At 37.8% G+C, this 24,923-nt stretch overlaps 1 protein-coding gene across 5 annotated transcripts in view; it reads right to left on the bottom strand.

The window, feature by feature from the left end:
* Pan3 (poly(A) specific ribonuclease subunit PAN3) overlaps window positions 1-24,923 on the bottom strand; it is a 114,890-nt gene that overhangs the window by 32,330 nt on the left and 57,637 nt on the right. The window contains exon 2 of one of the 5 annotated variants that reach the window (XM_041677841.1): window positions 9,943-10,060. The exons of the other annotated variants lie outside the window; for them this stretch is intronic. Coding sequence (XP_041533775.1) covers window positions 9,943-10,006 — 64 coding nt within the window. The 5' untranslated portion in view covers window positions 10,007-10,060. The remainder of the gene's footprint in view (window positions 1-9,942; window positions 10,061-24,923) is intronic. 5 annotated transcript variants of the gene reach the window in all.

Here is a 24,923-nt window from a genome sequence, read left to right as displayed (position 1 = left end):
ACTGTACTTTGCAAATTAGAACAATACCAGTCAACCTATATACATCTCATGCACAGGCCTAAGACGGCACCTTACAGGAATGTAATACAGACAGACACTTATAGGAAGGAAGCACTACACTACCTTGATGAATCCACTCTCAGAGAGTGCATGCATGGTCCCCAGAAAGCAATCCCACTTGGGAACTCAAACCTAAATGGTGGCACACACCAATAATCCTACCACTCAGGACGCAGAGGCAGGACTTCCAGTTCAAGGCCAGCCTGTGACATGAAGCTAGATTCTATTTCAGAAATCAAAAAGTAATAAAGTTCAAATGCACAATATTCATAAGAATTCAAACTGATACAAAATATCCCAGACATCAGCATATACAGGGAGCTATGAAAAAATAACTCTCGCTATTAAAACAAAGGATACAAAAATCAACAGAGCAAATAAGCTCTCTAAAAGTTAAAAAAAAAAAGCAAAAGCATCAAAATTGAAAGAGAAAGCTCTCAGAAGGTGAACTAAAGCAGATCAAGAAAAGACATTAAGGAGACTAGATAAAAATGAAACTAAAGAGTACAAAAGACTGATTAAGAGATATAAAATATAAAATGAAGTTGAACATCCAGGAGAAAAAGAGTTTTGAAGAAGCAATATTCAATCAGATAAAACAACACCACCAACAAAAAACCATACACACCTCATCAATAAATTCTAAGAACAATGGCTCTGCGGAGAAAGGGAGGGGAAGAAGGTAGGTATGTAGGTGTGTGTGTGTGTGTGTGTGAGAGAGAGAGGGAGGGAGGGAGGGAGGGAGGGAGGGAGAGAGGGAGGGAGGGAGGGAGGGAAGGCAGGCCTCTACTTGAACTGGAAAACACACCAGAACACTAGTCTATTTTAGGACTCATCGCTGGAATTTTTGTGGTAAAAAACAATTCAACAACCAATTCATTAAGAAAACAATTCCTTACCTAAAAACCCTGGAATGTAAGAGTGGGAGAATATTATTAAAAAAAAAAAAAAAGTCTGAGATATTTCAAAGTACAAATGGAGGTCAAATTGTAGAAAAGTGTAATACTGAGAAAGGAGATAAGCTAAAAGCCATTAAAGATTAGTACTTGCTGGCAGTGTAGCTCAATGACAAAGGGCTTGCTTAGTGAGCACAAATCCTTGTGTTCTACCTCAGCACTGAAAAACAAGTGGAGAAAAGGAAGAAAAAAAATTTCTTGTACTTTTTACTTAGGAGGATAAAAATTAAAACCTTAGGGTGATCAACCTAGAAATCACAACAAACCAGTTATCATGGCACACACCTGTAATTCAAGTACTCAGGAGGAGGATCACAAGGGGGAGGCCTTGCCTTGCGGGGAACAGTAATAAAACAGAAACAAAACACATCATGTTCAATACAAATTTCATATTATATGTAGAACAGCTTTTAAAATGTATATAAAGAGAGAAAGAGAGAGCCAGGCATAATGGCCTTTAATCTCAAAGCACTCAGGAGACAGAGGCAGGCAGGTTAGAGGCCAGCCTGGTATACAAAGGAGTTAAAAGACAGCTAGGGCTGTTACACAGAGAAACCCTGCCCTGAAAAACCAAATAAACAAACAAATAAATCAAACTGAAAGTCCTAAAAACTAAAACCATGAAACTGTAAGAAGAAAACAGGTGTAAGCCCCTGTGGCCTTCAACTGAGCAATGGTCTTGATGCCTACGGCACAAACAATAAAGGAAAACATGTAAAATGTTCAAACTGGGACTAATAAGAACTTACATTTGTGTACTTTGTAAGGAGTGATCATGGCGGGAAGGCTGCAATAAAAGTCTAGTGTGTACAATAGAAAGAGAACCATTTAGAGTGCACAATAAAAACAACTGAATTAAATAACTATCAAGCAATTTGACCAGAGATATCTTCAAAGACAACATATAAATGCAAATTGAGCATATGTAAAGAAACATAACACTAGGGACATGAAAATCAGAACCACAATGACATACCCTATCATTCTCTAGAATGCTTACAGTCAATTAAGAGCATGGTAACAAATGCTGTTGGTGAGGAAGGATGAAATCTGAGCTCTTATTCTTTCTGGCAGAAATGTAAAATGGTGGTGCAGTGATCTTGAAAAGAATTTAGCAGTTCTTTAAGTTTTTAAAGTTACCATGTCCTGAAAATTCCAAAACTGTGGGTATTTCCCAGTAGCAGTAAGAACATATGTCCATGCAAGGAATGTACGTGAATGCCCATAGCACATGATCATCACTAAGTGTAACCAATCCAAATATCTGTCAACTAAGAAACAGCTCAGTGAAATATGGTATACTGCATAGACTACAACAAACAAGAACCCACACTACTATGGGAACCATAAAACACTAAATAAAATGGCCAAGTACATAAGGACCACTAAGTACAAGATACTATTTGCAAGAAGTTCACAAATGGGCAAGCCTAGGAATAGAAAAGCAAGAGCCGAGGCTCTAAAGACGGGAAAAGAGAAGTGCACAGACTAGAAAAAGCACAGTTTATCTACTTAGCTCACAGTCACAGTTGCAGTCTTGTGACTACACCAAAATCAAGTGAGCCACATGCACACTTAAGGTTTTAGTCTTAACAATATGTAAACTAAATACCAAAAAAATACTTAAAAACCAAATCATTCCAATGACCTAGTTGAATGAGGCAGGGGAGCAACGAAATAGAACATACACAAAACCTACCCCATTTACGTTAACTAGTGTTTAAAAAAAAGCATAAGCTACACACAAACGAGTAGACTTTGGAAAAAATTAATTAAATTCTTATCTGTTATTCAGATGACAATTCTACTTAAATGAACCCCAAAAATATGCTAGTTCAGCAAAAGTAACAATATGCACAAGCTAAATATATCTGTGCGGAAAAGAATGCATTGAAAACGTGAGAATAGAACAATTAAGAAACACAAACAAAGAGGAAGTTAGGAAAACAAATGGGGGGTTAGTAATTACATCAATAATAGTAAGAGGCGATCAACACCATGGTCCTTAAGATATTCTAGACTTTTGTAGGAATTCATCAAGACAACAGGGCTGCTCTTGCAGAGGACCTGGGCTCGGTTCCCAGGGAAGCACATGGTGGCTCATAACCATCTGTTAACTATTTCTAGAGAACTCAATGATCTCTCTCTGCCTCCATGGGCACTGGCACTGTGCTCTAACACAGAACACATACATAGGCAAAACACTCAAACACATAAAATTAAACAAATACATCTTTAAGAAAAAAAGACACCTGGACACCAAAAAGAAGCTCAAATATACATGAAAAACAAATATTAAAAAGGCTGAAAAATGGTTCAGCAATTCTCAGCACCCACAGGACAGATAACACTCATCGTAACAGAAGTTCTGGGGACTCAGTAACCTGTGACGGTGAAACAAACTCCAGGGGAAAGGTGACTGCAGTAGTCAGGTGTGACAACACGCCAGGCTCTAATGCTGTTTTTTTTTTTTTTTTTTGAAAAAGAAAACATGTAAAAATACAAAAAGACAAATGTCAAAAAAAGATCCTTAATCCCAGCACTAAGGGGACAGAGGCAGGCAAACTCTGTGCGTGTGAAGCCAACCTGATATACAGAGTTACTTCCAGGACAGCCAGGACTACATAGAAAAACCCTGTCTGGGAAAAAGGGGAGGGGCATTATGTCGTCGTTGTCATCTCCCACCAAGGAAAGAAAAAGTTAACTAAAAAGATCAATTTGAACACTTTTAATAAAGTTAAAGTTAATAAAGAGTTAACCTATATAAGGCATAGTTCTTAAAACTCAGTAAGGAAAACAAAACAGCGGCTTGCTTCTCATCCTAGCACCGAAGAGGAAGTGGCAGGCAGATTTTTATAATAAGTGACCCACCAGGGAGAAATAGCAAATTCCAGGCTAGCCACAAACACATTCTGAGACCCTGTCTCAGATTAAAACACAAAGGAACCAGAAGGAAATAAATTATGCAACTAATAATACAAAATTCAAATCCCTCAAACATAAAGGTATCTGTGTACTGATAAAGAAAAGGAAATTATTATTTATGTACAGTATAGTGTGTGTGTGTGTGTGTGTGTGTGTGTGTATACATGATGTAGGTAGCCATATCCATGTGAGGATGTCAGAGATCAATAACATGTGTCTTCCTCTATCATTCACCATTGTACTTTTAAATTCAATTGGTGTGTGTGTGTGTGTGTGTGTGCGCGCGCGCGCGCGCACGTGTGTTGGGGGAAGGGACAGACAGACACAGACTGCACTTGTGTGCAATGCCTATGGAGCCCAAAAGAATGGTAAGATTCCTTGGAGCTTGAGAGCCACCAGATATGGGTTCTGGGAAGTGAGCTCAGGTCCACTGAAAGAATGATCAAGTGTTCTCAGTCACTAAGCCGTCTCTCTAACATCTCCATCTAATTTTTTGAGGCAGGGAACTAACTAGCTAGACTGGCTGACCAGCAAGCCTCTGAAATGCTCCTGTCCCTGCCTCCTAGAACACGTGCCTCTGTACTCTGCATTTTATTATGTGAATGTTTACTGAGAATTCAAACTCGGGTTTTGAAGCTTGCTCAGCAATCATCTTAGCAATGAGCCATTTCCCTCAGGCTCCAAGAAACAGAAATTGAAACTAGCTTCTCAGAGTGGTAAAAATAATACAGTTTTATTGGGGGCTGGCAGTGGGTAAAGGCATTTACTGCCAATTATGGTGACTGGAGGTCATCATACAGCACAAAACACATACAGCATAAAAAACATTAGCTGGATGATTTGCAGTTAAAGTGTTTGCTGTAAAAGCCTGATTCCTGGAACCCAAGGTAAAGATAGGAGAGTCACTGAGTAAGTGTCTCATAAGTAAATGGTGAGGGTATTTTAAATTCCATTCTAGAACAATTATAAAGCAGTCTTTTTAGAGTAAGATGGCTCATCAAGTCAAAGTGCTTACCTTGAAACATTGTAACCTGCATCTGATGCCCATAGGCCATGTAAACATGAAAAATCCATTCTAAAAAGTTGTCCTCTGACCTCCATTTGTGCTTAGTGATATATATGCCCATCCCACAACACACAAAACATTTTTTGTGGGACAGTAGTGGCACATGCCTTTAATCCCAGTACTCAGGAGGCAGAGGCATGCGGATCTCTAAGTTTGAGACCAGCCTGATCTGTAGAGTGAGTTCCAGGACAGCCAGGGCTACAGAGAAACCCTGTCTCAAAAAGCAAAAATAAACTCCCAATTTAAAATAAAGTAATTCTTTTCTTCAATGGGAAAATTTAAAACAGATGTTTCCTCAGAAACAAATGTATCCAGGGTTCCCAGGATGACCATCATACAAAACTGTAAAACACTGGTTTTAAAAGTGGCAACAGGGGCTAGAGAGATGGCTCAGCAGTTAAGAACACTGGCTGCTCTTCCAGAGGTTCTGAGTTCAATTCCTAGCAAGCGTTTGGTGGCTCACAACCATCTCTATTGGAATCTGATGCCGTCTTCTGGCATAAACTTACACAAACAGCTGGAAACAATACAAATATGTCATGTGCCCAAATCTATGTGACAACAAACTAAGGGCTTAGCTATCGTATGAGGGGGAAAAAAGTAAGCCAGATATAAAATTAGCATTTGTAGAAAACTTACAAGATATTATGTATCTACACAACAGAAAAAAAAAATGAACCAAGGAAACCCTTGTTTCTTAAGGACATCGATTCTGACACTACCTGAGAAGTCTAACAACCATGTATAAGATCCAAACACAAAGCTATAAAATTTCACAGAGAGTTTTAAGATAAACATGTTAAAGACAATTTGGAAAACAAAAATACGGTGGGATGGACTTCTCTTCCAGACAGACAGTGCTGTAAAGAGGAGTCTCTTCACTTCTAACAACTTGCTCCTCCTACCAATACCAGCCCACTTTGTCAACACAAGACATGCTAGGGATCTGTCCAGAATGTACATCAACCTTCACTTTTCTAAAATATTTAAAAGTAACAGCATCAGAAAGATATTGAACATTCCTTATGTTATTGCCTGTAAGTAAAGCTGATTGACAATATAACTCTTAAATTCTTCAGTAAATTTAAGTGATTAAAAACACTTTGAGTCCAAGACTCACACATTCAGAAAGTCACTAGAATGCATACCACTCAGCACATAGCTCTAACAGCTAAGATGTATCACTGTGGTGCTCAATAGTGGTAAGAGAAAAAGACACAGTTGGAACCTAAAAGGACAATACATTCTGTGGTCCATGAATCCACTCAGCACTCTACATGTGCAATTTACATGCAAGGAAAAACCTATGAGGATTTGATGCCCGAAGTTGTTTCTATGGACCAGACCCAAAGGTATCGCCTGGGCCAGCACAAAAGAATTATGAAGTCTGGGAAGAAACAGACTGTGTAACACAAACACCACTGCAGAAGAACATTTTAGCAAAAAAAGACTGAGAAGTCTTCAAAATTCAGTTCTCATATACCAGCTGCGCAGCAGCCTCCCAAACAGGCCTTTAAGGATTGCACTTTGGGCCAGATTTCTGCATAGATGCCATAAATTGTCCCCAGGATGGCTATCATTTGAGCATTACTTTGCTCTACAACTATAAGAGAAACTAAGAGCAAATGTTCTGGACTTTTTGACTAGATACATTTTTCATAAAAGAAGAGAAGATAAAAAGGTTGGGGGGAATAAGAGAACACAGTAACGAACAAAGGATATAGTTTGTTGGTAGTCTTCACCAGCGCGGTACCATAAGGACCTGAGTTCGAGACGCAGTACCCCACCTCCCCCTCCACACACACACAGATTACAGGCACATATGCTGATTTTAAAAGGTTAACACTGAGACTAGAGAGATAGATCCGTGGTTAAGAGCACCTACTATTCCTCCAGAGATCATGAGTTTGGTTGCTAGAACCCTCACTGGGTGAGGCTCACAAATACATGTTAACTCCAACTCCAAGAAACACAATGCCCTCTTCTGGCCTCTCAGGAAAGGTGTAGGCATGTACACATACATACAACTCTCTCTCTCTCTCTCTCTCTCTCTCTCTCTCTCTCACACACACACACACACACACACACACACACAATTACACACACATACACACACACTTTTTTTTAAAAAATGGTCTTTAAAAATAAAAGGCAAAACTGGCATAGAATATGAAAGGCCCTGAACCCAGAACCACATCAGAAATGGGGAAATGTAAGCTTTAAAAGGAACACTGACTCAACATTTCAATAGATAAAACTGTCTTTTAGAGGCTGGCAAGTTAAGTCAGAGCAAACAAGGTCAATTAAATGATCTTTGTTTAGAGTACTGGTATTTTAAGAAGAGAAAGTTTTGTTTTAAGAAGACAGAGAAGTGTCTAAAAGACACTTAATGATGAAAATTTTTCTCCATGTAACAGTTATTTTACACAGTTAAGACATTAGAAAAGTTGATGGAAGACATACTAACTTAAAAACTTACTAAAATAAAATAGTTTTCTTACTCTTATGTTGTTTTGTTTTGTTTTGAGACACTGATTCATTATGAATGCAAGGACAGCCTTAAACTCACTTTGTAGCTAGCAAAGATTGGGCTTGAACTGACAATAATCCTCCCTCCTCCTTAAGAAACTCTCTGTGTATCCTGTGCATACCCTTGATCACATGTTTTTAATAAAATAATCATTATTAGAATAAACTTACAATTCTAGATTTAGAAATCCTCAGGGTCAATTCATAACAGATTACACATTGAGTTATCAATTAACTCAAGATTATTGTTTATAATAAACTAGAAATTTGAATCGAATTCACTAAAGCAACTACTTTTAAAACTCCAATTTTAAGCCCAAAGAAGGTGAAGCTTTCCCTACTCCTTACACACTCCTTATCTACAGCTGTGCACAGTTCAGGTTTCCTTGGTCAGTAACAACAGAAATGGACTCAGGTGCTAATATATGCAGGGACTTCTGCCCAATTTAACCTAGATTTACAAACTTAGTGACTTTGTAAAACAATATGCCTAAAAGAAAAAGTTACAGGATAAAGAGGAATACCACTAAATGCAAATATACTTTTGAATTTCTGAACATATCCTAAAAGATCAAAGCTACAGAAGACCCATCTCAAACACTTCCCTGTTCAAGTTCCTAACACACTGCACTAAACTTGTTTGTTACATGGTTGCTCCTAAGGCTTAGGTCCTGGGAACTTAGTATATGCTACAGACAAAAAAAAAAAAATTCTGATGGTTTTAAAATTTAAAGGATTTCTGGAGAATCCTAGCAATGTGGATACATGTTTGGGTCTTTTCTTCACCAAAATACATGATCTATCTATCCCCCCCCCAACTTATCATTAACTGATGGGCTGTATTTTACTGAAAGAAGGGGGGGGGTGACCTTAGGAACCAGGAATATGATAAATCTTGATCATGTTTTTGGTCACGTTTGTGTCTGTGAAACTAATGGTAATAACTATTGAAATTATGATCATTTTATTATTTTATTTAAAGCTGCTAAAAGGGATAAGAAAAAGAATTATTAAAAAGTAGATATAAAAGGATTAGGCAAAGCATCATACAGGCGTGAAGTTAAACATTTTTTTCTCTTTTAAGATTAATTTATGTGTATGGGTGTTTTGCCTGCAAGCACACAATATGCAGGACATAGAGGCAGTGCCTGTGGAGGCCAGAAGAGGACACTGGATCCCTGGAACTGAGCTGAAGATGGTTGTTAACTACTATGTGGTGCTAGGACTCATCAAACACTGGTCCTCTGCAAAATGAGCCAACCAGTGCTCTTAACTGCTAAGCCATCTCTCCAGACTCATATAGGTGTATTTTAACTTCGGATCTAATTACACAGTAGACTGTATAAAACATCACCCTACCAACAAACAGTATCAAAAGAATTCATAAGAAAAAGCCAGGAGAATATTGGATATTATTTCATCTAATAATTTCTTTGTTAAATAAAATTCAGTTTTGCAAGTAATTCTTAAAACTGGCCTACAGAATAGTGAATGTCATGATTTTGGTCATAGTAATAACCATGCTGCAGCTGACAGACACAAAGTTGAACTGTATATAAAAGTCCAAGTTTTCAAACTGCAGTGTGAGGTGACTTGACACCTCCAGCTTCTAGCCTCAAAAATAAAAAGATATTGAAATTTACCTGTTTGCAACGTTGGAAAAAAATTCCATGATTCCTATTTTTAAATCACATTAGCTTTCACATAACTAAATTTAATCTTAACAACAACATATTTTCAATTCTTCAAAATAACAACCAAAATTATCTCTATATAATGTATTGTGGCCTAGAAAAATTAAAGAAAAAAGATTTTTCTTTCTGTAGCATTTTTAAGTCCTCAGTACAAATTAAAAATCTATAACTAAACATATTATTAATCTTATTTTCTTTAACTTTCCTGCCAAAAAACCTCTTAAGTTTTAAGGTGAAAATTATCTTATTAATATTTTTTGACATTTACTAAAAATCACATTGAAATATTAGCCACAGTCTGGAATACTTATGCACTGATCTGATAAAATACTTAATCATCAAATTGCATCCCACTTAACCCTACCAATTTCAAGCCACGAGTGCATATACTCTCTTGCAAAGATTAAATATCCAAGTGCCAAAGATTTACTCAAGACAGCTTATAACCCCATGTGAAAAAAGGGCAATTTGGATTTTTTGAGCCACAAATACCCTATGCTGACTGCTCAGGACATACAAATTCCAATTTCTCCATTTTACAGAATTATTCCATGATGTTTTGTGATTAAAATGAAAACAGAGTCAATAAGAATATTAATTAATTGCCGGAATAGATTCCTTCACAAACCCTGTTTTCACAACAGCAACCCCTTATCATTAGGGGAATTAAAAGTTGCTGAACTCGACAATCCCTCCAGTTAAACAAACAGACCCCTCATAGAGCTGTCCAACGCTGCCCAAACTATCCATCCTTTAGTCGAATCAGTCAGTTTCATGAATTGTAGGATTTATCTTCAAGTCCAGTGCTGACTCAGAGGGTAGCTTGTTCCCTAGAGAAAACAACCAACAAAAATCAGAACAGCTACTGCTCATAGGCTCTTTCAACACCCAAGTGGAAAGGACATACTTATTGGGTCCAAAAAAAAAAAAAAAAAGAAAAAGAAAGAGAGAGACAGATCAACTACAGAGTAGTCAATAACCAAGGGCATCTATATGCCACAGCGGCTGCTCCAAGGGTTCACTCAGTTACAGCAAGAATGTTAACTAGTCAACAGCGTTTAAGAAAAGCTACTACACAGAACCGTCTGGTTCCCGAGAGAGAAGGCACTCTAGATGGCAAGTACTCCAAAGGCCAAATCCTGTTTGATTTCTCTTTGAAAGGCTGCCTTAGGAAGATATTATGGTAGAGAGCATTAGCCTCTTCACTCCAAAGCAGTAAGCTTTGAAGCAGCTTTGCTTCAGGTTGTTCCTTAAACACAAGGTTTTCATTCTGCAGTTTATTATTCTCATTCAAAATGTAGGAAGAGTTAAGAAATACTCCTCTTCAAGTCTAGCATTGTGACCTGTCTTCCTTGGTATGTGTGCCTAAGGATAAAAGTCTACACGCAAAGCGTTTGAGCTTCAGGATACACCTCAACAACACAAGGCAGCCATTCCATTTCAATAGTTAGTGGTGCCTGTTGTAATACTATGCTACCATGAAGAAGAGTCATTAAAAAGTAAAGCCAAAAATGTAAAGAAACCCAAAACTCAAGTTAATATCTCTCTGAAATGACCAGAGAGAAGTTAACCTACACAACTTTTCATTTTTTATTATTTTATGTGTACTGGTGGGGAGGGGAGATCCTTGCATGTATGCCTATGTACCTTGTGTATGCCTAGTGCCCTTAGAGGCCAGGAGAAGGTTTCAGATCCCCTAGAACTGGAGTTAGAAGTAGTTGTGAGCTGCCAATTGGGTGGTAGGATTAGAACTCAGATCCTTTGGAGAGTGGCAAGTACTCTTCCTTAACTGCTGAGTCCTCTCTACAGCCTATAAATTTTCATTTTAAAAAACTTGATCAGTGTTAATAAGTAATCAAGAATGTAAACATACCCTAATAAAGACAATTGTCCTTATTTCCATGTCTTAAGATGGAAAATTCTTGGCGTCAATCTCAGGGCCTCGGATCTCTCATTTGTAGCAGAAGATATGTTGGTGACTGCATCTTGAAAACTGTACTCATTTGAACACTGGCAGCTAGCATTTGGGCAATCTATCTTTTACAACAAAGCTAAGAGACTCTTGGATGCAATAAATGGTATCTGTTATGTACGATCAATGGGAAAATGACAAATGGACACTCATAGTATTCCTGTATTCTGTGATTCAAATGAGGGAATCTACAGTGAAAAGCTGAGAGAGTTCTTTGCTCTAACACGGTATGTAGTGTCCTTCCTACTGGAGTGGCTTTCAAACACTACTTAAAAATCATGGGCTTCTTTAAATGCTTCAGGGCTTTCTGCCAGTGCTCAATTTGAATGTTTTAGCTTTTTACCACATCAGCAAAACATAAATGCAGGCCACAATTAATCTGCATTTGCTTTTGAACATACTGACATCAATATAACTTGTGATGAGCTGGGATATTTTCATGTAGACCACAAATGAAAAGTCTGTTCCAGTCAACCTCATATTTTACACATAAACATTTTTATAAGGTACTGCACCTCTGCAATAATCTTTATTTATATGTTCATGTGCTCAAAATAAATGAGCACAACTCATAGACCCATGATGTTCATATCACCACATGACAACACAGAAAGGGAGACTGAGGAATTTCCAAGCAAATGTTACCTCTCACTCACAATTTCAAAACAAAATAACCTCAGTATGATCCTTCTAAGTAACTCTGTGAGTTAGTGTAATAAATTTGACCGTGTAAATCCCAATTCTGTCTAATTTCAAATCCCGAGGCTATATAAAGACATCATGAGGGCTCTACTTGAAAACCACCATTCTGAGTACAATCCTATTTACTGGCTCCCAAGAGGCAGAACAATCCAAGGCTTTTCTGCCATCTCCTGCTACACGTGCTCCAAGATTTCTTATCTCTCCTACTAGTTCTCTCAGTTCTGAAACTTTGGAGGTTTCAAATACAATGCGTCCAACTTTGAAGAATAGCAAAATTGTTAAAGATATAAAAGACAGGCGATCAGATAATTTTTTGCTTTCCATACCACACAGCCTGTTTTAAAAAAAATCAACTGGAAAGATAAATCAAAAGGTCTGGGTACTGTCAAAAAGAACTATCCACATAAACTAAATAGTGGCTGGTTGGAATTTAGTTAATGAAATATTAGCAAAATATGAATGTATAACATGAAAGTAAAACTTAGTAGCAGTTGAACAACAAAAAAAAAGAGAGAGAAAGAAAAGAAAAAAAGAAAAGAAATAGAAAAGATCTTGGGTATTCCCAGGAACTCGAGTTCTTCAAAATCAGCATTTAAGAATTAATGGCTATTCCAAGCAGAAAATCCTACTCCAAGCCTAGCCTAGGGCTCATGACAATCCCTGAACCAGAACTTTCTTCCCATTTGTTCAAGTCTTGATGCAACTCAGACTTTTTTTTTTTTTTTTGGAAGTTCACTGACTAGATAATACATTTTAAAACTCGTTATACAGGAAAAAAAAATCAAGCAAATGGGTTCTCAATTGGGAGAACAAACCTGTAGTTTGGGGGTGGGGGAAGGTTTGCTTCTTCTTGTTGGTAGTGGTGGTAATTTATGAGGTGGGGCTTCTCTGCGTAGTCCTGGCTGTCCTAGAATTTACTCTGTAGACCAGGGAGGATTCCAACTCAGAACTCTGTCTGACTCTGCCTCCCAAGGGCTAGGGTTAAAAGCACACGCCACTGGGGCTGGAGAGATGGCTCAGCGGTTAAGAGCATTGCCTGCTCTTCCAAAGGTCCAGCGTTCAATTCCCAGCAACCACATGGTGGCTCACAAACATCTGAAATGAGATCTGATGCCCTCTTCTGGCTGTAGACACACAGACAGAATGTTGTATACATAATAAATAAATATTTAAAAAAAAAGCACATGCCACAGTGTCCAGCTCAACTGTGTTATAAACAGAAAGAAACCTTGTCCATCCTCTAAAACTAATCTCAAATGTTTTCTTTTCCATGAAAGTTTATTAACAGAACATCCTTACATAAATCAGGTAAAATACACCTTCAAATTTTCTGACATCTTGAGCTCTCCCCCTCTAGAATTAAACAGCTGTGTCAAGAGTTAGGAGAATTTTTAAATTACACATAAAGGTGAATGCTCCTAATCTGAGGTTTCAGAGTTAGGTCTCAATGGGGAGAGGGAAGCCTGCATGCTTGATCACAGTCATCACATTCTCTACATTTGAAAGCTCCCTGGAACTTTAAAGAAGAACAGGCATTGAACAAGAGTTAATGTTTACTAATGGCCCATGTGTGATCACAAAAACAGATTAAATGACAAAGTCTCCAGAACCATTTCACTTCAGAGAATGAAATATACACAGCAAAAAAACATGGAGATATAAACTATTAACGTCTAATCAAAGACTCAACACCACAAAAGCATGTAAGTGGAAAATATTAATAAGGCTAGAGAAACAGAAATGGTGTGGTGGAAAAGGGGCATTTAACCTTGATCAATGAAAGGAAGGCAAGAGCTCAGCAAGCAACAATTTTTCTTCAAGATTTTTTAAAATTTTCATTTATACATTTAGTGTCTGTGTGCATGTGGCATAGAGGTCAGAGGACAACTTGCAACAGTTAACTCTTTACTTCCCTAGATAGTAAAGAATTGACTGATAGCGGGGAATCTCACATCCATCGGGCTTGGCGGAAGGCTACCCACATCAAGGCACCTTGCCAACAGCAGAACACTGGTAAGCACAGCGGAGCTTGGGAAGGAAACCGTGTTCAAACACAACAGACAGCAGGCTCAAGCACAGAAAGCCCACATGAGGTAGACTTGAAGAGAGCAAGCTTACTTTTCCAGAAAAAAAAATGATCTTAAGTGGCTCCTTTCTGAACATTACTAGTGGATCCTGGACCAGGGGCAGCTGCAGCTCTGCAGCCTTTAGTCACCCTCTTGAGGAAGTACACACAAGGCACCGTGGCTAGAACTCTCACATTTAGACAGCAGAGAAATCCTAAATTTCTTCTTTCACAGCTTCACACACACAATGTTCATTTCTACTCTAGATCTGTATCAATCCCATGGTCTCTTTATTCATTGAGAATTCTGACAGTTTCTCATTGGAATCTTGTGATCATAACTAAGTGTATTACGTATTACTTGAACACACTGATTATTCACACTGATAGGCATCTTTTAAGTGAAAGATGCACAGGTATATATGTACAGAAGGATATGCTGGACAAAGACCTGATGAGACACAGCAAGACAGAGGGACATTTTATCTCAAATTCAGAAAGGTGGAATGATGTGGAACGTCCTTCTGTATACGTGTTGCTCTTATTGGTTGATGAGTAAAGCTGTTTCAGCCAATGGCTAACAGAAAAAAGCTGGGAGGAAAGTCCAAACAAAGAGAGAGAGAGAGAAGGTGGAGTCAAAGAGACATCATGTAGTCTCTGAAGGAGAAAGATACCAGTAAGTCACAGCCTTGTAGCAATACACGGATTAGTAGAAATAGGTTAATAAGAAGTAAGAGGTAGCTAGGAATATGCCTGAGCCATTGGCCAAACAGTGTTGTGATTTATATTTCTTTGTGATTATTCAGGTCAGGGCAGCCAAAAAACTAAACCATAGTTTCCATTCACAGGTACCCAATGTGTTGTGATTTATATTTCTTTGTGATTATTCAGGTCAGGGCAGCCAAAAAACTAAACCATAGTTTCCATTCACAGGTACCCAATGGGGGACTATTTAACATTTCCTGTGCAAGAACCTTCCATTGATATCTTTTAGCAGGCTGAGAATTATTATAAGTATGCATTGTGAAGGCATTTTTTTGTCTTTTTCTTGTATAGTGAAGAAATAATCTTTTATATCAATAACTATGAGAGGCCATTCTTTAGGCAACAGAGAAGGCAAGGAATGGCTTAATCACATCATTAACAGCTCTTAGATCTATTACCATTCTCCATTTTCCAGATTTCTTTTTAACAACAAATACAGGAGAATTCAAAGGGCTGGTTGATTATTCAATATCCTGAGCATCTAGTTGCTTCTGTACCAATTGTCCTAAAGCCTGTAGTTTCTCTATTACTATAAAGAAAGCAAGTCATGACAGAAAGTAAATTTGGTACAAGACTTTAGACTTACCAAGATGAGTTAGGTAATGGAGTATTTTTTCTGTATTTGTCAAATGCAATTAACTAGACATTGTTGATATATATATTGTACTTATTGTATACAGTTATTCTTATATTAATTATACCCTTTTTATTTTAGACCAAAAAGGGGAACTGTAGTGACAATTTATTCGTATTTTAATAAATAAAGCTTGCCTGAAGATCAGAGAGTAAGACAGTCATACTGGTCAACCATACAGACCAGGTAATGGTGGCACACACCTTTATTTCCAGTAGCTACACTAGTTTGCCACAGAAACCAGGCGGTGTGGTGCATGCCTTTAATCCCAGCACTAGAGAGGAATATAAGGTGAGATGAGACAGGTCTCAACCTTTTCTCATTCTGAGGATTCCTGGAGTCAGGATTGCTGTTTCTGTATGAGGTAGAGGTAAGAGCCAATGGCTGGCTGCTTTGTTTTCCTGATCTTCAGGTTGAATCCCAATATCTGTCTTTAGGTTATTAATATTTGTGCTACAAACAAGGACCAGTTTAGCATCTTTGTTACTTATAATTTTTATAAAATTATAGAAATTATATATTCACATTTAAAAAAAACTTCATAATAATCACATCCAAGCCCCATTAGCAAGAACATATTAGGTCAATGTAGTATTCTTCTCTATTAATTATAAAAAGGAACATAAATTACATAGGGGCAAGGGAAAGAAGCCCTACCTCCCTCAGTGTATCAAGACTAAAGATTCCCACAGCAACCAATGCTATGGTAAAGTCCTGGTTTTTGATCAGGACTGATCACAGAACTTCCTGACATGTAGAAATGAGAGGAAAAGAAATAAGGTGCTAAGTGAGAAAGTGGATTTTTTTTTTTAAGTTTCGGTTTTTTGAGACAGTTCATACCTGTGAACTTTTACTCTGAGTAGCTTTTACTCTTTCTGAAACTAATGACTTTGGGGAAAATTGCTCAGCCTTTGATGTCCCAGTCTGCTCATCCTTATAATGAATAGCTTAGCCCTGAAGCCTTCTGTCCCTGATCTCATGACAGTGTGGCAGATGGGGGTGAGGCAGACACTTGACAATTACATTGGAAAGCAGTGTTGTCAACAAACAATATCCATCCACCATCTGATACTAAAAGGATACACTAAATATTTTCCTATCCTAAGCACCCATCCATGCCTCTGCCTCCCATGTGCTGGGATTAAAGGTGTGCACCACCTTTAATGCCCTGTGAGAAACTGGATTTTACTTTATTTTATAAATATTTGTTTATTATGCATACAATATTCTGTCTGTGTGTCTGCCTGCAGGCCAGAAGAGGGCGCCAGATCTCATTACAGATGATTGTGAGCCACCATGTGGTTGCTGGGAATTGAACTCACGACCTTTGGAAAAGCAGGCAATGCTCTTAACCTCTGAGCCATCTCTCCAGCCCGAGAAACTGGATTTTAAAGATTAGAGTGGGCCCCAGTCAAAAATGTACTAGTTTTTGTTTGCCATTACAAACAGTGCTTTACTCACTGCTTAGCTGACCTGGAAATCACAAACCTACCCCAGCCTTCTGAGGGCTGAGATTACAGACATGTGCCACCATACCCAGAAAGAAGAAATATACATTAAAAACAAACAAAACAAAACAAAACAAAAAACCTAGGGAAATGTTGGCATACTGCTCCTTGATAAACTGCTCAAAGATTAAAGCAAAGCCACATTAACTTTCCTAAAGTTTAAATTAGGCTTTTCTAGCACTAATGGTTCAAAGCAGCAAAAAAGATAGTTTTCTTTTTGTTTCTTTCTTTCTTTTTTGATTTTTCAAGATAGGGCTTCTCTGTAGCTTTGGGCCTGTTCTGGAACTAGCTCTGTAGAGCAGGCTGGCCTTGAACTCACAGAGATACACCTACCTCTGCCTCTCAAGTGCTGGGATTAATTAAAGGCATGCGCCATCACCACCCGGCCGACAGTTTTCTTTTTTTTAAAAAAAAAAAAGTAAAATAAAAAAGCTTTTTACAGAAAACTGCTCCCAGTATAATATTCTCTCGTAAATACAAAATCATTTTCAGTAGTTATGAGAAGCAAAACCCCCCAACCTAACTTTAACTTTCTAAACTTTTCAACATTTAAAATATCGGGGAAGTGTTGATTATTTATTTTAATAACTCATTTTATTCAACATCATAAAACCTAAATTTTTACTGAATAAATCATATTTCAAGATGCAAAGTGTTCTCTTTTGTGTGTGGTAGTCCAGTAGGACACATGTATTGGTGAATGTGCCCATGCACAAACACATGAAACTGGAGCTGAAAACTGCTGCTTTCCATAGTTGTTCTCCACCGTGTATTTTGAGACAGGTCTCTCACTGAACTTGGAACTCCGCAGCTGGCTAGACCAACTGGGCAGCAAGCCCTGGGGATCACCCTGCCCCTGCCTCCCAGAGCTAGAGTTACACAGGCATGCTGGCTATGCAAACTCAGGTGCTCACACTGTCTGTACCAGAGTCCGGGCTCCAACCGGACATTGCACATGTTCTTCCATAGGAACAAAGATAGAAAACAGTTCTCACAAAGGAGAGGTCGGGTAGAAAGAAAATGTCTTCTTGGAAGACCACAAAAGCCAATTTTCACCTTTACCTTGATTTTAAAACATCCTGAGGTGGCTCTTCATTTCCCTCAAGAGAAAGATAAAAAGTTCAAAATATGAGCCAGGTGTGGTCACACATGCCTTTAAACCTAGCACAGGGAAAAAGGCTGGTGGATCTCTGTGAATTCAAGGCCATCCTGGTCTACAAAGCAGGTCCCAGGACAACTAGTGCTGTTATACAGAAAAACCCAGTTTTTAAAAACCCAAAAAGTTCAAAATACAAAATCTACAATGTAAAAAACAATGCCTACTACCACAGAATATTTCTCATCCACAGGAGAAAAAAAATTATACTCCCAAGAATGAAGGTATTACAGGAACAATGAATGCACTTGAGAAAACTCCCTCAAAGTTATACTCTCCAGAAAGGATCAAAATGTGTAACTTTCATCTGGAGAAAAGGACTGTTTGGTGCTAACCTGAACTGTTAGGATTATCCTAAGTATTGGACTTAAAGCATGCATCACCAAACTCAGTGCAGAACCAACTTTTAAACGTCAAGAGAGGAGTAAGACTGTAACTCAATAGTAAAATAAAGCATTTCATCCGGCAGAATGTAGGCCCTAGGTTCACTCCTTTGAGTGGTGGGGACAAACAAGCGGGTGATGGTAGGTAGTGTACAAAGTACCTAATAAGAGTTTAAAACTAGAATAAAAAGCACAAAAGAAATAACAGGAGCACAAATATCAAAGACACAAAATTCTACCCTTGAACAGCATTTTAGTTCAAATGGAGACTGATTTTGTCATTATGAAAAGGCTTGTGAGGAAGGTGTGGGTGGAGCCCGGGTGCACAAGTAAAGGAGAGGTCAGAGGATAACTGTGGCAGCAGTTGTGCTTTTTCCACCATGTCGGCCCCAGGTATCAAATTAAGGTGTTGTTCAGTTTGTCCACAAGCACAGTTGCTAATGAGCCATCTTGCCAGCCCTGAAATAATCTTTACAAAATGTGGTAAAATAATTTTATATTAAGGCACTCAAAATCTAGATTCATGGTAGAATACTGGATCTAAGACTTTTTGGGGTTTGTGGTATCTGATTAAACTCTTATTTTGCAATCCTCTAATAGCCAAATGAACAGTTTTCAATCAATAAACCAAGAACTAAAAACCATGAAATGAGACAATGAAGATAAACTTTGTTTAGATGCTGCATGTGATGACATATGCTTAAATGTCAGCACTTCGGGAAGGGTACATTTCTAAGTCTCAGGCCAGCCTGGGCAATATATAGCAAGATCCCTGTGGCTTTGGAAGAACCAGGGAAAGAGAAGGGATGGGTGGTTTGGATGGGAATGGTTCCCATAGAGTCATGTGTTTGAATGCTTGGTCCACGGGGAATAGAACAATTAGAAAGTGTGGCCTTGTTGGAGGAAGTGTGCCACTGTGGGTGTGGACTTTGAGGTCTCATATATGCTCAAGATACTACCCAGTGTGGCAGTTCACTTTCTGTTGTCTGCAGATCAAGATGTAGAACTCTGAGCTCCTCTAGCATCATGCTTGCCTGCATGCTGCCATATTACTGCCATGACAATGGACTAAACCTCTGAAACTGTAAGCCAGCCCCAATGAAATGTTTCCCTTTATAAGAGCTGCCATGGTCATGGTGTTTCTTAATAGAAACCCTGACTAAGACATGGTGTCTTTCACAGTTGGGAACAAATACAAACGAAAACTATAAAATGTTTCAAACTGATTAGTACAACTATTTATTTCTCTTCGTTATATTATATAAAGAGTGACATTTGTTTCCACACACTTCCTCAAAGCTTTGTTAACTTTTCCTAAAAAGTAAAAAAACTTTCATAGAAGGCATGGGAATCTGACCAAAATAAATGCAGTTTAATCTACATCTGGTTTTCTTGCCATTAACTAGAGGATTTTTAAAATGGGTACATACAATTGTAGTTCACGGTGAATTTGCATCTACAGTAGGAGATAGATGAATATATATTAATATTAGAAACACCCATTTATCAATTCATAAAGTGATTAAAAAACCTAAAGCTGCCTACAACAATGTCCACTCAATACAAACTGAATAACATTATTATCGGTCATGTATTTTTCAGTATTACCTGGTGGAGACTGCTGCCCAAGATCACATTCCTTTCTACATACAGTCATCTTCCCTTTAACCTAACTTCAGCCCTTCCTGCCTTTATAAATATCAGAATTTCTAGAGCTGTCATTAATTGAACCTTCATCCTCAGAATGTTGGCCGCATATAAAGCACAGAAAATAAATCCCTAAAATTATGAATAACTCATCCACCTTGCTCACTGGCCTATGATGGTTAACTTTCTTTAGTCTCTAATGTTTGAAAAGAACAGAAAAGTGACCTGTGTGTCCACAAATTTGACCAAAGACCTGAGATGACAAGATCTTCTGTACTGTAGTCTCTTCACTGGTGGTCATCTGTTAATCCATGGCATTTAGATTACTTCAGCCAAGCACCAGAACACTGTGGAGTGCTTGCTTCAGCATGAGATTTAGCCCTAGATCGCATGATGAAGGTGGGCACACCCCATACAGCATGACACACGTAAATAAAGCAGACTCACAAAGACAAAGATGGGTGCGCCATGTTTTCTCTCACAGGTGGAGACTGAGGGAAAGGACAGAGACCAGGTAGGAACAGTAATGAATTTAATCCATTATTTTGTGTGCTAATATGAAAAAAATTAAGTGAATAAAAAGGGGCACATGAGAGGTGATGGCTACTAAATTAATTTGGGGGATCAAAAGAACCTTTTTTTTCTTTCTCTGTTCACTTAAAGATACTTAGACCAGTTACTGAAGCTGCTTAGATACCATCTTATAAGCAAAAAAGGGAGAGGAATGGGTTAAAAAATTAAAATATAGACTCAAAATATGTAAATAATGCCTCAAAGTTAAGCTAACACCTTGCATCTAAAAAAGAGAGAACTGTAACACAACTACTTAAAGCAGAGTAGATCCTGCCTATGGGGAAATGCTATGGAAGAACCTTCCAGACTTCCCATCATGCTTTCCTTCCTTTGTGGCTTCTGGCTGACTAGTGAGATGCTGACAAGAGATATGAACAACAGCCCTCAACTATAACCAAGAAATGCACTTCTGTTCTAAGTAGCCTCTGCATCTGGGGATCTGTTTCTGCAATTTAATCCACACTACTGCACTCATGAAGCAATGGTGGAGCAGTTAGGAACTAAAAGTATCATTGCCACTCCATTCATCTACATAGCTGTCTCCAGAGCACACCAGTGCACTGCCCCACCCCCAGTAAGTGACCACTCCTAGCTACTAGTTACAGAACTATTACTCCAGATGTGGGAGTTATTTATTAAACTGTAGGGGAGGGAATCTCATTTCAGCAATGTTAGTATGTAAGAGATTCAGGACCAAATAACTCAGAACAAAATTCTCAGCCCACACCAAGAGCTGTTCTTAGGCTTCCTCATTGAATGTTTATTTGCTCTAGGGACAAGAAAGGGCTTCTTTTTCACGAAGACCCTTTGCATGTGCCCTATCCTCTAACCTCTCTGCACATCTAAAAGACAAAAAGCAACAAAAATGACTTTGATAATCAAGCTAAGATTCAAATGATAATTGAACAGAGAGGGTTGCAACCATTCAGACTATCCCTTCAGAATGAGGACTGTTCCCAACTACACGAGTATTCACAGCAGAGTGAATGTACTCACCACACTCCCTCTTCACTGTAGCCTAAATGCACTAGAAATAGTTAGCTAAAAAGTTACTGTAGCTCTAAACCCATCAGATATTAATCGGGGAGGAGGAACGGTTTCTAGCTCTCCATACTAACCTAAGACTCACAAATGTTCTGGGCATTTGCTAATATATGTTCTCTGTTTCTTAGCTCAGTCAGAACCAGTACAATGCACTAATGCAGCTCAGGCTCTCTTGCACTGGTTGTAATTTTTACTTACACAAAGTATGTCGAGGAAACTCAAAGGCCATTAAAACTCTTTTTAAATCCAATCCAAGAATCATAACACTATTTGTTCTATTCCTCTTCAGTCTTTACTTCTGTAATTATTTTCTGTTCCCTAAAGTCGCTGAACAATGACATTTAAGATTTTAAAGCTGTCTTCAAACAGAAACCAAGCACTACATGGAAAATCATAAGACTACTTTAGAAGAACTGTCCATGTTTCAAATGCATCAAGTCACATTCAATATCAACAGTACAATCTTATCCAAGAACTGTAGGAACCTTTACTACAGATATAGGTCACTGAATCTGCCACCTATCCTTGAGGGAGCCTATTTCTTCCCACCCAGCCCCTCCCCTCAGTTCAGGGACAAAGCAGTCAACATAATGCAATTCGTGCAGTAAACCCACAACTGGAACTCTCAAGTCTAACAGGCAATTAACCAGGGATTCCACAGCTATAGAGTCTTAATCAACTATTAGCTATTACAGCCTTACCTGACATGTCTCCAAGCCAGCTGCTGCAGCCACATCCCCCTCTGCGCCAAAAACGTCTTGCCTCAGTTTCCTGAAATTCCCAAGTGGGATAGGGAATACAGCCAGATGGCATCCTCAACCTGGTATAATCTAGAGTTCCACTGCCAGCAACCTTCCCTGGGTACCACAGTTTGTGTCTGCACATGCACACATACAGCAGACCCTTCTCCGACAAGTTCAACAATAAAGGGCAACAAAATGCTCCTGTGCTCAAAGACGCTGAAGGCCCTGATCTTAACAGTAAAATAATTGTAAACTTTTTAAATTTGTTATTTTAATAAAGTAATCCTCAAACTAGAGAACCTTCAAAGATTTAAATGATTATAAATTATGAATATACCTGGAAAACAAAGTAGTTACAAAAAGATGGACACATGCAACTTTAAAATAATACTTACAAGTACTTTAAAGCTGCTTATAGGAATGGTCAGTACCTCACCACATAGACTTTTAGTTCTGACACTGTTATAACTTCCTTGAGGTTCATTTTTGTGACTTATTTAATTATATAATTGAACACTAATTCTTAAAAGTTCGTCAAGGCTATTTATTGAATCATTAAATAAAATTCACTGTATTCAAGAAATATGCACCAATTAAATTATTTCCCAATACAAAATGAGGTTTTAATAAGAAAGCATTATTAAGAATTGCAAATACTTAAATTTTAATCACAAATTATTTCTACTAATAGAAATATAAAAACAATTCAGAGAAATCAAATCAGACTAAAATGTCATAATTAAATTGTGATAGAATTACTTAAGAATCTCACAGAATTCATTTTAGGGTAGACTTGGAAAATAACAAGGAAATGTGTTTAGAGTTCTATCCTACTCATCATAATCATGTTTAATAACTCATAAATCTTTTTTGACTTGCAATATTACATCATTCATAAACACAAGGCAATTACAGTGTTAGCCTCTGAGCTTTTGTGTTCTGACTCATGCAGCTTAAGATAGGTGATTTTAAGTATGAGTTTGGATATTCTGTAACATCAGATGCCTGGTGGTCATTTTCAGCTGCACATTTCTTTAGCTAGATATTGGTATAATAATTTAGTTAGGGACTGGAGAGATGGCTTAGCGGTTAAGAGCATTGCCTGCTCTTCCAAAGATCCTGAGTTCAATTCCCAGCAACCACATGGTGGCTTAAAACCATCTGTAATGAAGTCTGGTGCCCTCTTCTGGCCTGCAGATATACGCAGACAGAATATTGTATACATAATAAATATCTTTTTTTAAAAAAATAAAATAAAAAATAATTTAGTCAGTCAGATATAGCTGTTGATTTCATTTTTCAAGATTGCTCTCTTCTGTACAATTTATAGGAGGTATTTTTTTAACCTATTCATTTTGTTAATTTAATTATTTTTCTTGTTTTGCCCTCTTACCTTTCTGATTTATAACAAATCAGTTTTATGGATATATGCATACAAGAACTAATTTAAAAAGTGTAATTAAAACTATGTGGAAAACATTAAGAGCAACTGACAAAGAGTGAGCTAATAGCAGTGGATGAGGGACAGCCGAGCACAATACAGTTCAACATAACCGATCATTTCTATTTTCTTCCAGCCCACTGACATGTGAGCTGAGCTACAGTTCTTATTGCTCCAAGCAACTTAAACAAAGACTTCACTTGTCAGAAATAACCCTGTAAACAAGCACTATGAAAACTTATTTCTGTCCACTCGGATTCCAGTATTAGATTCCTAAACAAGCCAAATGTGCAACAATTAAGAGGAATTAAAACTCTACCCTTCCTCAACTCTGACAGAAAACAAAGACCTAATGAACCACAGAAATTATTTTTAGCAAAGGACTTTCAAGAACTTTCAAACTATTTAAAATCATAAGGACGTTTGTAAAGCCCACATTTAAAAAAAAGTTTCAACACTGATAAATAAGAATGATAAATCAATTCATGTCCCCATATCTTCTCCTTTGTGTCTCTCCCACACTTTCCCTAAGACAAGAGTAACAACATCAAGATTAGTAGTTCAGCTCATCATTTGGCACCACCACTTTCAGGACTATGCGAAAACAACTGGTCACTTCCTCAAAAAACTGGCTATTTATTTCCTTCAGCTTATAGGAGGAGCAGAGAAAATGTGTAGCTGGTGACAGAGCATCTACCTAGGTAGGACATGAGGCCTTGGATTTAACCCCATTAATGTAAAAACAAGCAAACAAAAAACCTAAAATAAAATTAGCAATAAGTAAGAACCATTAATAGTGCTTAGCATAGTAATTATTCTCCTTCTTATATCAAGCATATAAAATTTACAATAAGATATACTGTCTGGTCAATAATTTACAATAAGATACAATGACTGGTCAATCCGAAAACATAAAAAGAGGGATATTTGAAAATGCTGAAGACGTTCTATGGCCTTTTCTTATTTATATGTTAATAATCATCTTTTCAAACTCAAGAATTCTCTCATTAACAGAACAAGAAGTGTCCAGTCCCTGAGTCACAACTGCACACATCATACC

Source organism: Microtus oregoni, unplaced genomic scaffold (assembly GCF_018167655.1).
Source record: "Microtus oregoni isolate MIOR12 unplaced genomic scaffold, Mior012 000029F_ref0000214, whole genome shotgun sequence".
Taxonomy (NCBI): Eukaryota; Metazoa; Chordata; class Mammalia; order Rodentia; family Cricetidae; genus Microtus; species Microtus oregoni.
Note: the sequence above shows the minus strand (reverse complement) of the source record. Positions and strands in the feature narration are given on the sequence as shown.